At 37.5% G+C, this 13,609-nt stretch overlaps 1 protein-coding gene across 7 annotated transcripts in view; it reads right to left on the reverse strand.

The window, feature by feature from the left end:
- Positions 1 to 13,609, reverse strand: part of NF1 (neurofibromin 1) — a 283,489-nt gene that overhangs the window by 9,701 nt on the left and 260,179 nt on the right. For 5 of the 7 annotated variants that reach the window (XM_511395.8, XM_001174734.7, XM_054670075.2 and 2 more), the window contains one exon: positions 12,000 to 12,216. In XM_511395.8, coding sequence (XP_511395.2) covers positions 12,000 to 12,216 — 217 coding nt within the window. Of the gene's footprint in view, positions 1 to 5,448; positions 5,503 to 11,999; positions 12,217 to 13,609 lie in introns of all 7 variants that reach the window. The other 2 variants (XM_009432439.5, XM_054670073.2) reach the window with 1 other exon arrangement.

Raw genomic sequence — 13,609 nt, forward strand, 5'->3', positions numbered from 1 at the left:
ACCCCAATTAATATTATAAATAATCTAAGCAGTAACTTCAGAAAAGTAACCAGAAACTAAAATAAGATTTTTATTTTTATCTGTCACATTAGGAAAGATTACAAATTGGGTAACAGGACTGTGGTCACCCCTGCGGAAGTAGTGACTTAAGGGGGCATGAGGATGGCTTCTTGGGATGCTGGTAATGTTCTGTTTCTTGATGTAGATGATGGATTTTCAAGTGTGTTTACATTTTAAAAGTTCACTAAGCTGAAAACTTGCAATTTGTGAACTTTTCTGTTAAACATCAATAAAATTTACCCCCAAAATTAGACTGATTATACTTACTGCTGGCATAAGTTTTGGTGGGAAAGCAAACAGCTGCAGAACGTTTTAGTAATTTGTATCAAAATGTACATTACTGATTGATATTTACTGATACAAAAAGATGACCACAATTTTTGGAGTAGGAAAAAAACACCCACACACTGCGGGGAGAGGGCGTAGGGCTGGGTAAACATCTGCCAAAATATTTTATCTCTGTCAGAAGCCAAAGGACTAAAAAATATATTTTACCTCTGTATGGCAAATTTCAGCTAATTTGTACTTTATTCTTCTTTATATATTGAAATTTTAAATCTTAGAATGGAAAAATTTCCATTTTTGGACAAAAAGTAATATTTCAAGTCAAGAAGTATTCATTATGTTACAGAAAATGTACATAGATCTACCCAGTTAGTTATTTGTTGGCTCATGAACAGGAAATGAACTTGGGATGACCTCCCTCTAGGAGCCACTCATCTTTCATTTGGATTCAGCTCTGAATTCGACTCAAGAGTATCAGGCATCTGTAAGCACGTGGCCTGGTTTACACGTGCTCAACAGAGATTTGCTGTCTTGAAAATCTGAACTGCTGTCAAAGGAACATGGGCATTTGTCAGTGACTGTTTATGAACATGTGCACTGCATCAGGCATATGAGTGCAAGGAAAAACATCAGCGACATTTCTCCAGGAGGTGAGCATAGCTGAACCACCACTGAAAATCTGTTCTATTCAAATCTTTTTTAAAACCCTTATTAAATTTTTTAAGGCTAGTCATGTTCTAATCTAATCTAATCTAATCATATGCATAGAAAGATGACTAGCAACATTCATGGAACTTTTCTCTGGGTAACAGAATTCTGGTCTATTTAAATTCTCTTCTGTATATTTATTTGCATCCTCTCCAGAGCTATTTACAAAAGAAATAACAAAACTGAAAGAAAGCTGCTCATGATCTCTGGAATGTGCCTTGAGCTTCTTTGGGATGTATGTTTGTGTAGGCTCTTTTAATTGTCTTGCCTATCTCTACAAGATAAAATTCAACCCATATTTTTTTTTCTCATATCCTTTTCCTTCATGATGCATTATTCTGTCTCTTGCCAGAACTACTTTTTCCTTCCTTGCTTTTAAATTAACTTGCCTATGATTCTACAACTTGTACATCCATCTTCCTCTACTAAGTAAAGGCACTTAGAAGGGTAAAGATCATTATTATTCATTTTTGTTTTCCTGTAAAATCTAGTTATTTTTTCAATACATTGAAAAATTATTTTCAATTAATACTGAATGAACTGAATGCTTCCATTTTAAAATGTGATAGCTAGATACCTGTAATTCAGAGCCCCAAAGCATGCAATCCCTGATCTCCAGAGAGTGGTATAATATTTTTAGTTGAAAAGATAGAACTTTTTTTTTTTCCCTTTGGCATCCTCCACTTAAAATTATGAATTTGTCAGCGTATTTGACCTTCCATTTCCTTAAATTTGCATTTGGCCTACAAGTTTCAAGTCCAGTAATTCTGAGTTGTTTCTTTAATAGAAAATAAGATTCAGGCAAAACTAGGACCTTAAAACGACAAAGGTTTGAAACAACTTGGAGCTGGCCCGCATGCAGTAGGGGCATGAAGCATGGATGACCACTAGGAAGGCCCTGTGACTCTCTGCCAGCAATCTGCTACCCTGGGGCTCGTTCTTGTGTGTCTTGCTACTACTAGACCATGGCCTACTCTGAGAGGAAAACAGTCATGACATGGGTGGCAGTGCTTCTGTTTGGGCACAGTGTTATTCCTGAGAATTACAATTACATAAATTGTAGTAATGTAGATGAAGTCACTAGGGTGAAGGTATCTTCGAAAAAGTGCTAAGAACATTCCACTTTCTGTTTTGTGAAGCAAATAACCGTCAAACCTCAAATAATTTTAAAGGCCTTATTTATCTCCTGTTAAATGTTGAGGGTACAAAACAAGCTATAAAGTTGTTGACATACTATGACCTCAAGTATATAAAGAAAAGAAACTGGAAGGAAATGCACCAAAATGTTAATAAACCGTGGTTATCTATCTTAGAATGATAGGATTGTGGGTAACGTTTTCCTTTTATTTTTCTGAATTTTCCAATTTTTTTCCTAATGAGCACATTAATTAAAAATGTAAAAGTACGAGTGACTTGTCAGCCCCATCCCTCATAACCAAAAGCTTCAACACTATGTCAAAAGTTGATATTCTACTTCTATTCTCAAATTCATTTTTCATCTAAATTCTTGTTTTTGGAATGTATGTTTTCTTCCTACTTAGTGACCCAACTGTATAAATCACACATAGGTAAATGTGGTGTGACTGTGATTCCTAAGTTCAACTTCACAGCAAAGATGTTTTACTGTAAGGATCAAAGGAGAAACTAACAAAAATCTTGGAAAGTCATTAAAAAAAAAACAATTAAAATGCATTACGTTTACACCAAAATATATCTTGAAAAAGCCAAGGTAGTATGAAACAGAATGATCATAGTATCTAGTTCTGGCATTTAAGTTTCTCAGCATAATTCTCACTTCTAAGAATTTTGGCAGCATTCTTTCTTTTTATCCTCTAAAATTAAATCTAGAAATCTCTCTAGGAACTGGTGAAGGATTTCACCTCAATATCCCATAGGAAAAACTCTCAGATTATCTGACAGACCACTCCAATGCAGACAGAACACATCCTGTATTGCTATATGCCATATTTTAAGTTAGTGAGAAGGCCTTGGTGCTGCACTTCTTTTCATCAAAACCCCTTTAAAGTTTTGTATTCTGGTATCTCTTTTGCCCCTAAAGCATTGGCTCTCCTTTCTGGCCTTTGGTGGACACAAACAGACAAAGTGACTGACAGAAACCCAGAGGCTACCACACAAAGGAAATAAAGCTAAAACTTCTGTGGTCCTGATTTGCCAGCTTAAATGACCCCACAGATATGCTGTGGTCAAACATGCAGCCAGTTACAAACATGCAGAGCAGAAACAGCTGGACATTCTGTACAGCAGTATATCAGCAGTACTATGTTTCAATAAATTGTGGTGGTTCCAGATAAAGACAAAATCCTAACTAGAAGGTGTTATTGGCCAAAATTCAGTGAATTTGAGTAGCTGGGGAAAAGGATTAGATTACATTATTGTTATTTAAGTTAGGTGTCTATCTTCCCTGCTAGAACATGAGTTCCTTGAAGGCAGGTATCAAGGTTTGTGTATTTTTACAACTAGTGATGTAGCTCCAGCCTGACAATTTTTTAGTCACCCATTTTTAAAAAACACTTTTGGTTTCCCAAACTGAAATAATCAGTTATAATAGTATCATGAAATAATAAAACAACAGAATCGCTTTTAACTCTTGAAAAGCTAAGGAAAAATGGGTTAGGTAATTTGTGAGAAGTTATACTACAAAAATGACAGACTAATAATAACTGAAATCTCCTGCCACCTGTGCAGGAGCACTAGTAGGTTACCTTACTCTGCATTTAGTTTATTTCATATACATACGGCAAACTTATTAGAAAACTCTTATTACATACAGGAGAAGTTAAACATGTCAGAAGACCTAGGTTTGAGACTTGTTTGGATCAGTATTCTTATTTAGTTGTAATTCTTAATCTGGCAATTAAGGATAACAGCAGACTTGTCTATTTCAAAGGGTTGTTAGACAAAATAATCTATGTGAAGAATTTTTGCACACAGATGAAATAATTACTCCACAAATTAAGATGCTCCTAATATCTGAAGTAAAAGACCAGGTGATACAAAGGAGTTTTAGAACAAATACTAGGACTTTAATTTTATGCTAGAATTTGTAAAATGAGTGAAGCTAATATAAATAAGCACAAAATAGAATAAATCTTCTTAGGTAGCTACAGCCTATTTTTAAGCTACAGTAAATACATTCGTGGAGGCGTATTAAATATATACTTAGAAATATTTTTATTTTGAGCTAAATATAAAAAATTGTAACTATAAGAATTTTTGGCTTGGTATTGTGGCTCATGCCTGTAATCCCAACATTTTGGGAGGCCAAGGCAGGCAGATCTTTGAGGTCAGGAGTTCGAGACCAGCCTGGCCAAAATGGTGAAACCTCGTCTCTACTGAAAATACAAAAAAAATTAGCCAGGCTTGGTGGAACATGCCTGTAATTCCAGCTACTCAGGAGGCTGAGGCAGGAGAATCGCTTGAACTGGGGAGGCGGAGGTTGCAGTAAGCTGAGATCACACCACTGTACTCCAGCCTGGGCAACAGAGAGAGACTCCGTCTCAAAAAGAAAAAAGAATTTTTAAAAATGACGTTCACCAACTGCTAGCACTTCTTTTTCTGTTTAGGTGTAATCTTTTTGTATATTAATTACAGGTGAATAAAAGAAAAGGCATCTTTTATAAATTAGACATAAATGTGTCAAATTTTTTCTTCTTAGTCCTTATAGCTAACTAATGACCATATTTTTTTTTTTTTAATTTTTTTGTGAGACAGAGTATTGCTCTGTCACTCAGGCTGGAGTGCGGTGGCGCGATCTCAGCTCACCAAAACCTCAACCTCCCCACCTCAGTCCTGTGAATAGCTTTTTGTATTTTTTGTAGAAAGAGGGTTTTGCCACGTTACCCAGGCTGGTTTTCAACTCCTGGACTCAAGTGATCCGCCCACCTTGGCCTCCCAAAGTGCTGTGATTATAGGCGTGAGCCATCGCACCTGGCCATATTCCTTTTTTTAACCACAGGTGATTGAATAGACAGCCAGCTTTAATTTCTGAGGAAACACTGGGGTTGGCTTTCTATTTGGGGAAAACAAGTTATTTTCTAAGCTAAAAAAACTTCATCAAACCACGTATTCTGCTCTTTCTCTATTAACTCTCTCTTGAGTTTCTTATTAACCTGCCTTTGTTAGTCCAGGTATGGGATTGCATCTTCATTGTTCAGGGTGGGTATCAGCAGCTCCTTAAACAAGACAGGCCACACACTGGCCGTGCAATTCCTGTTAAGTACCAAGACCTTATAAAGTGGTGGCTTTACAAGTTCCTAAAGTGCCTAAGGCAGACTGAGCTTACAGGGACCGGTGAGTAAAGTCTCATGCTATGTGCCCAGGATGAGTGTGGGGTAAGCAGTATTTTCGTGCAAAGATGATGAAAATAAAGAGTACCTTGATGAGGGAACAGCTGCATGAAAACTGCTGATTTAGAGCAAGGCAGAGAAGCTTTACAAAGAATGGAAGAAAAAAAAGCAAGTAAGTGATGTTCATAAGATTAAAAAAAGGGTGAAATACAATTAGATACTAGATAATTATAATGTTCCTTGGTTTTCAGAAGGAATCTGATTTTAATTATTGAATTCTGACCATTAATTTCCTAAATATTACAGTTGGTAAATAAATGATAGAACTTACAACTTCGTAGATGTATTTTTTTAACCACTTATATTAAAATTAAGAATTTTAGTTTAAATTAAGAATTAAGCTAAAAATTAGATTTAAAAATTAGCAAGAATTATACCAAGAAATCGCTCAATTTAAAATTGTTTTTCTCCCTTAAACATAGGATAATAACAAAGAAAAAGAAAACAAATCAAGAAAAAAAGGTCAGGTAATACCATAAACAATTCTCTAAAACATTAAAATCATTTCAGAGATCTTAAGTGGCCTCAAAATAGAGACTTTTAGGTTTCTTCTAAAAGGGAGATATTTCTTTTCCTTCTTTTAAAAGACGAGGGTCTCATGATGTTGCCCAGGCCAGACTTGAACTCTTGGGCTCAAGCAATCCTCCCACCTCAGCCTCCCTAGTAGCTGGGACCACAAGCATGTGCCACTGTGCCCAGCTAAGAGGGAGATATTTCAAACCTAGTAAACAGAAGTATTACTGACTCAGAGCCAAGTCTAAGTTTAGAGCAATGGTTTGGATGAAATATCCCTCCGTACACAGAGCTATCAGCACTATTGGTTTAGGAATGTTATGATCACTACCTGATCTAGCCAGCTTCTCAGGAAGAAGGTCTACATTACAGAAGCAAAGTGAGAGCATGACTGGTAGGCTTGGACGAAGGCCAGAAATAAAAATGGAAGAAGGGAGTCTAAAGTAACGATGAACTAAGTATGTCTTTGTTCTAAAAAATTCACGCACCAATACTAACAGTAAAATGAGCTGATCAAACAAAAAAAAGTTAAAGCCTTTTTCCTAGTAAAAAAAAATTTTAGGCCAGGCGCGGTGGCTCATGCCTGTAATTCCCAGCACTTTGGGAGGTGGAGGTGGGAGGATCACAAGGTCAGGAGTTCGAGAACAGCATGGCCAATATGGTGAAACCCTGTCTCCACTAAAAATACAAAAATTAGCCAGGCGTGGTAGGGGGTGCCTGTAGTGCCAGCTACTCAGCAGGCTGAGGCAGGAGAATTGCTTGAACCTGGGAGGCGGAGGTTGCAGTGAGCTAAGATCGTGCCACTGCACTCCATCCTGGGTGACAGAGCAAGACTCCATCTCAAAAAAAAAAAAAAAAAAAAAGAAATAGATCACGAATTTACTTGTTTTGTTTAAAAACATTTTTGAGGTGAAAAATGTGTTATAAAACTTTTGCCATAATTATTACATGATCCTTCCACACAAATGTCCCTTTGAACTATCAGAATACTATATAGTACAAGGTACAACATGACAGGTATCACAATAGAGGTCAAAATAGTTATCTATGTACATTCTACTGCCCGTTCTGATCTGAAATATATTGAAGGCAGGTATCATGCTCTGGCAGCCCCTCTGCTCCCCTGGGGTCTAAGAGCCCCTTGCATATAGTAAACAATACATATATGTAGGATAAATATCTGGAATTTTGGTATTTTCTACAGTGCACTATAGTATTAATCTTGTATTTAAAATAAAAAAAATAGTGCACACTTAGAATTTGTTAAACAACATGGATCGGAAGGAAATAACTTTCAAGGCAAAAACCGTCAAGTCTCTGGTGATCAAGGATTCTAATACATACCTAACATACACCTACAAAACAGGTATTCAAATGTTTATTGAATTAACTTACAACAATTCTCCTCTGAAGAATATCAGAAGACCCTGATAAAGTATATATTAAATTTTAATGCTTTGGAAATGGATCCTATTAATTCATTTTCTTTCTTTCCTTCTTTTTTTTTTTTTTTTTTTTGAGATAGGTTCTCAATCCCGACTGGAGTGCAGTGGCATGATCACAGCTCACCACAGCCCTGACCTCTCCGGCTCAGGTGATTCTCCCACCCCAGCCTCCCAAGTAGCTGGGACTACAAATGCATGCCACTACGCCTGGCTAATTTTTCTATTTTTGTAGAGATGGGATTTCGTCATGTTGCCCAGGCTGGTCTCAAGCAATCCACCTGCCTCGGCCTCCCAAAAGTGTTAGGATTACAGGCGTGAGCCACCGCACTCAGCCTGGGTTTCATTTTCTAGTTCTAATTCTGGTTCTTCAATTCATGTCCAGCTCAGCTAGACTGGACCTAATAAGGATCATAATATCAAACCTGAAATATCCTTATATATCATAAAGTAAATGGATTCTCTTCAAGATGCTCTTATTGGTGTTTGGGAAAATCCTAAGAGCCAAAGTCTTACATCCATTTGCCTAAAGGGTCACAGTCAATGCAATTCTATATGCACTGAATCCCAGGTACAGTCACTGGCTCCACTGATGCCAAATTCAATTTCTACTAGGGAGGGATTCAGAAGACAACCATTTAGGTACTTTTATATGTGGACTTGTAAAACAGTCCCCCTTAGGATGGAGAATTAGGCTATGCTAATTTGTCAAGAAGAATGCATTTTCAGAGACAATTGCTTTATGTAAGTGACTACCACTTCTCCTCAAAGCTGGTAACTAACGAAATACTGCCCAAATGTTTTATTTAAGTAAGACCTAACGCTGGGGCAGGAGGGGGAGGAGGAGAGGTTCATGAATCTCTTATTTTGTTGATTTGCTAGTAGAAAATGTTGGACAAAAGAAAATACAGCTCAGTAGCTGATCCTGCTAAACATCAAAGATCTAGAATGAAGAGTTTTGCATTGACATGAAACATTTGCAGCAAAGGACTGAATGTGTGCAGATCAGCAACATTTGCTTTTTGAAATAGGGCAATGGAACCTTTATCTGTTTAAATCTCAGTTGACTAAGTATAGGTTGATGTTGGGTAATTTGATGGTAAATCAAACTTATGCTCCATATCGGGGAATGACAGAGAACTTCTTTAAATACTACTGCTTGAGACTTGGCTGCTGGGAATGGAGATAAGGAAATGTTTTGGTTTCTATACAGCTAAACAGCAAAGTTGAAACGCCAGACTGAGTTAGGAATCTGGACAACTTTCTTTTGGTTTTTTGATATAAGCAAACTCAGCGCCATAAAGAAATGAGATGGCTGAGTGCCGTGGCTCAAGCCTGTAATCCCAGCACTTTGGGAGGCTGAGATGGGTGGATCACCTGAGGTCAGGAGTTCGAGACCAGCCTGGTCAACATGGGGAAACCGGGTTTCTACTAAAAATACAATAATTAGCCAGGCGTGGTGGCGTGCACTTGTAATTCCAGCTACTAGGGAGGCTGAGGCAGGGGAATAGCTTGAACCAAGGAGGCAGAGGTTGCAGTGAGCCAAGACTGCGCCACTGCACTCCAGTCTGGGCTACTGAGCGAGACACTGTCTCCAAAGGGGGGAAAAAAAAAGGGCTGGGCGCAGTGGCTCACGCCTGTAATCCCAGCACTTTGGGAGGCTGAAGTGGGTGGATCACGAGGTCAGGAGATCGAGATCATCCTGGCTAACACCATAAAACCCCATCTCTACTAAAAATACAAAAAATCAGCCAGGTGTGGTGGTGGGCGCCTGTAGTCCCAGCTACTCGGGAGGCTGAGGCAGAAGAATGGCATGAACCTGGGAGGCAGAGGTTGCAGTGAGTCGAGATCGCACCACTGACTCCAGCCTCGGTGACAGAGCGAGACTCTGTCTCAAAAAAAAAAAAAAAAAAAAGAGAGAGATAAGGATATAAGATTACATGGAGCTAAAGATATGAAGCAATATACCTAATTATAAACAAAAGATCAACTCTTACCATTAAGAGTTATTCTGTAAGAGCAAACGACAAAAACTCAGTGATTGGGCATATAAATTGGGATCCTTTTGTGAACATGAGCCTGTAATTTAGAGATACAAATGGGTTTTGTGGGAGAGTAAGGTTACTTTTGAAAAGATAAACCCTTTCTCTGAAAACATGTAGTAAAATAAACTGTCAAACCAATGACACACAACTGAGTGACAGGAAGAGTTGAACACCACAATACCACTTAACTCTATTACTTTTAAACCTCCCCATCTCTTCTGTGTATAGTCAGAGATTTCCAGCCTGAATAAAGGCACCATCTTTGGAGAGCTAATGGAGGTGACACCATTAGTTTGAAACTGGAACCAAAGCCATAAAACCTATTCTGATTTTAATAAACAATTCTAAGTAAAAGGTTGTAGAGTAAGACTGTTTCACCAAAGCAAATGATTTGGCAAATAGCCAATCGACACAGGACATATGCAACTAATCAAATAGCAGAGAAACCTGTAATGGTTCTTTATCTCATCCAGATTATTTTATTGTCTCCATTAGTGGGCAAAGATAGGCAGAAACTTCCCTACAATTAGACTGGGTAAAAAAAAGTCAATAAAAAAACTAACCATTTTTGACATGTTTAACACCAGTTTAGTAGCCCAAAAGGCAAAAGCTTGGTTAAGATGAAGCAGACTTTTAAAAACTTTTCAACTTTTGTTCAATAACCCAGAAAATAGTCCAACAGAAAAAAAAGAACTGGTGGGCTTCAGGCAAGGCAGACAGACGTAATGAATTAGCAATAAACAAACAAAAACAAGGAAATAAAGAAGGAGAAGGGAAAGTAGATAGATAATCAAACAGACAACAGCCATGGAAGGCAATGAATGTAGTACAAAAGGGCCTGGCCTTGGTTCTAGATAAGAACTGTATAAAGCAGTTAACCCAGCTCTTCTAAAACTCAGTCTCCCCAGTGTACACAATATTGTGAGCCTAAAACTAAATTACCTGTATGGTTCCCTAGCTCCAAAATGCTAAAAGGTTTATCAGCGGGGAAGCAGGAAGGAATTCAGTGGCTGCAGTATCTGTAAAAAAAGTAAATTTTAAGTTTTGCCCTGGCCTTCACAGCTGAAATGCTGATAATGGGCAAGACCAGAAGCAGACCCCAGGGCAGTGCTTCTCCAATTCTAGTGTGTGTAAGAATCGCCTGGGGTATTTATTAACACACTGACTGCTGGCTGGGCTCTACTTGGAGTTTTTTGTGCAGATCTGAGGTGAAACTACAGCATCTGCATTTCTAACAAGCTCCCAAATGATGCTGCTGGTCTGGGATCACACGTGGAGAAACACTGTACTAGAGAGTTAGTGGCAGAGGGCAAACAAACCTTGTTACATGGGAAAAAAAGTTAGACTTCTCTTACTTCTGGGGGAAAAAAGGATTACTTGTAAGGCGACTGACAAATGTGGAAATAAAATTTGTTTCCTCTGCTGACCAAAGCTTTGTTGTTAAGCAGAATTTAATAGAATATAGTTAATTACATAATAGTTTATAATATGAATTGGGTATTGCCAAATTCTTCAGAACCTTCAAAATTACATAAGTTGAAATGTTCATGCAAAACTGAGATCATAAACTGGGAATTCTATTTATTGATCTTGAATATCACAGACTAGTCATGTCATTTGATTTTTTTAAAATTTATGCTAACACTTAAAAGAACTATATATAGTAACTTTTCCTTATACAACGATGTGTTTCATAAGTGAACTTTTCAGATAATGGAACTTTAAACAACTAAAGTTTCTTTTATTTTTAACCATTTTAGGAGAATATCTTTCTAAATAGAAAACACAACCATAACAAAAGCTTTCCTTCATTACTCACTGTCATAATAACACACACAATAGTTTAAGTTCTATAATGAATAGCACCTCCTGGGTCAACCAGAGTTGTATGAAACCATTCACTATGACACTGAATAAGTCCAGAGTTCTGTAGGTTTGCCATTTCTCCCACCTTGTTTATCTCAGTCCCACCAGAGCTATTAGCTATTAGTATTTCTCAGTGTATTCAAATCTAAGTTGCATTATGAATTGGTATATATATGCTTATGGGCTTTAAGATGTTATTTTCTTGAGATGAATTTTTTGTTTGATTATTTATTTACTTCCAGATTTTCAGGATGGTCTATGGATGGTTGAGTTATTGCTGGCAGCAGGAAAGTGAGGTACCTAATAGATTTTGTGTTTCTTCTTCTTGTTTTTTTGATATAGTATGCTGTATCAGAGACAGAGAAAGAGGCCCTTAGGGCAATGTTAGTATATCTAGTAAATAAATTATAGTTCTGTTCACTTACAGAATAATGTGTTTTAAGTTCCTCTTCCTGCCCAAACTCTACAAACTTGTCAACCTTGGAATATCATGTGGACATTTTAACATTTTACTGTCTTATGTACAACTTGTTTGAAAGTAGAAAGCTTCATAGAATAAGAAAAGTCAAGTCAGTTACAAGGTAAAGAAGAAATGTAAGGTGAATCTCATAAGAAAAAGGAGCAAAATTTGCTATAAACTGATCACAAGGGAATTCCTAATGTTGGTGTCTTATATTGTTGCTCAAAGTCATATAAAGATCACATTTACTGACCTGGGGAATGCTGGGAAGTTGCAAGTGAGGTCATGGAATTAGAAAGGTTAAGGTTGGCAGTGATACTAAGCTGGCTCTGCAGTGCAGGAGGGTAAGGAGATGTGGGTGTCAGGAGGGATTCCTCACTGGTTTCTTCATCAATTCCAGGCAGGTACGTGTCAATCAAGGCATCAAGAAACTTAACAATAAGCTCAGCATAGTCTGGAATTTGTGTTTGCTGTAATGGAAAATAGGAAATTATTTTAGTTCCTTTTTTTTAAGTAAATCCCCATCTGAAGCCAAAAATATTAATTTTGTTTGGACTTAATTTACTATTTTTCTTCCTTTGTATTACTTATCATTAAAAAAAGGGAGTGGAGTAATATTTATAGACTACCATAGGACTTACAACAGGGAGTTCTATTCAGCTTAAAGCTTCCAGATGAACCTGCATTTTCTGAAAGCCATGCACAAGACAGACTGAATGTAATACTGAGACAATACAATCACCAGGAATGATGTCTAGCCAATTTTCCAAAACAGAGAAAATGAGCAGAGCATCATCATTCCAGCTGCCATTTAGATTCCACTCACTAGACACTGTAAAGGGCTCAGAGGGTTACTGGCAATCCAAATGCAAAAACTTCTGTATGATATACTTATTTCTGTAACTTTAGGCCCATTTTTTAAGTGACAACCTTTGCATGTCGACAGATATTCAAGTAATAGTGAAAGGAAATAAATAAAATACCCAATTCTTAAAAACTGGAACAAGGTTTATATAATTCATATTGATTTAGCACCCCCTGTATCTAAAACACTGCACCAGGAACTGTTTAAGGAAGAAACAGAAACCCTGTCTTCAAGGAACTTTGATCAATTTGGAGAGAGCCCACATACAGAGAAAATGATTATATACATCTTATGTAGCACTACATAAACTAATGCCAATCAAAAAACAAACTGAGGCCAGGTGCGGTGGCTCATGCCTGTAATCCCAGCACTTTGGGAGGCCGAGGTGGGCAGATCACGAGGTCAAGAGATCAAGACCATCCTGGCCAACATGGTGAAACCCTGTTTCTACTAAAAATACAAAAATTAGCTGGGCGCGGTGCTGCATGCCTGTAGTCTCAGCTACTCGGGAGACTGAGGCAGGAGAATCGCTTGAACCTGGGAGGCAGAGGTTGCAGTGAGCCAAGATTGCGCCACTGCACTCCAGCCTGGAGACAGAGTGAGACTCCGTCTCACAAAACAAACAAACAAACAAAAAAACTGAATAAGAGCAAATGAGGACAAATCCAGAGAGAAATTAATCTAATCTAATAGGCTGGAAATAAAAATGTTTTCATGAAATAGATTTTAACCATGGTAATGCTCCTTGCTAGTCATAAGATATCTAACTGTGTGCATTAAGATTATCAAATACACAAGGGACTGTGGCAGAAAAGTATCACAGAGGTTTATCATACTCTTCTGAAAAATTGATCATAAGTTGACTTTGTTTGTAAAAGTGAATACACACACCCCAACACCATGCTGCCTCCTGGAAAAAACCTTGTGATGAGAAACTTTTTATAAAAGTAACATGTGTTTATTGTGAATTATTTTTCTGGTTTTCAGCATATTGTGTG

Source organism: Pan troglodytes, chromosome 19, assembly GCF_028858775.2.
Source record: "Pan troglodytes isolate AG18354 chromosome 19, NHGRI_mPanTro3-v2.0_pri, whole genome shotgun sequence".
NCBI classification, from domain to species: domain Eukaryota; kingdom Metazoa; phylum Chordata; class Mammalia; order Primates; family Hominidae; genus Pan; species Pan troglodytes.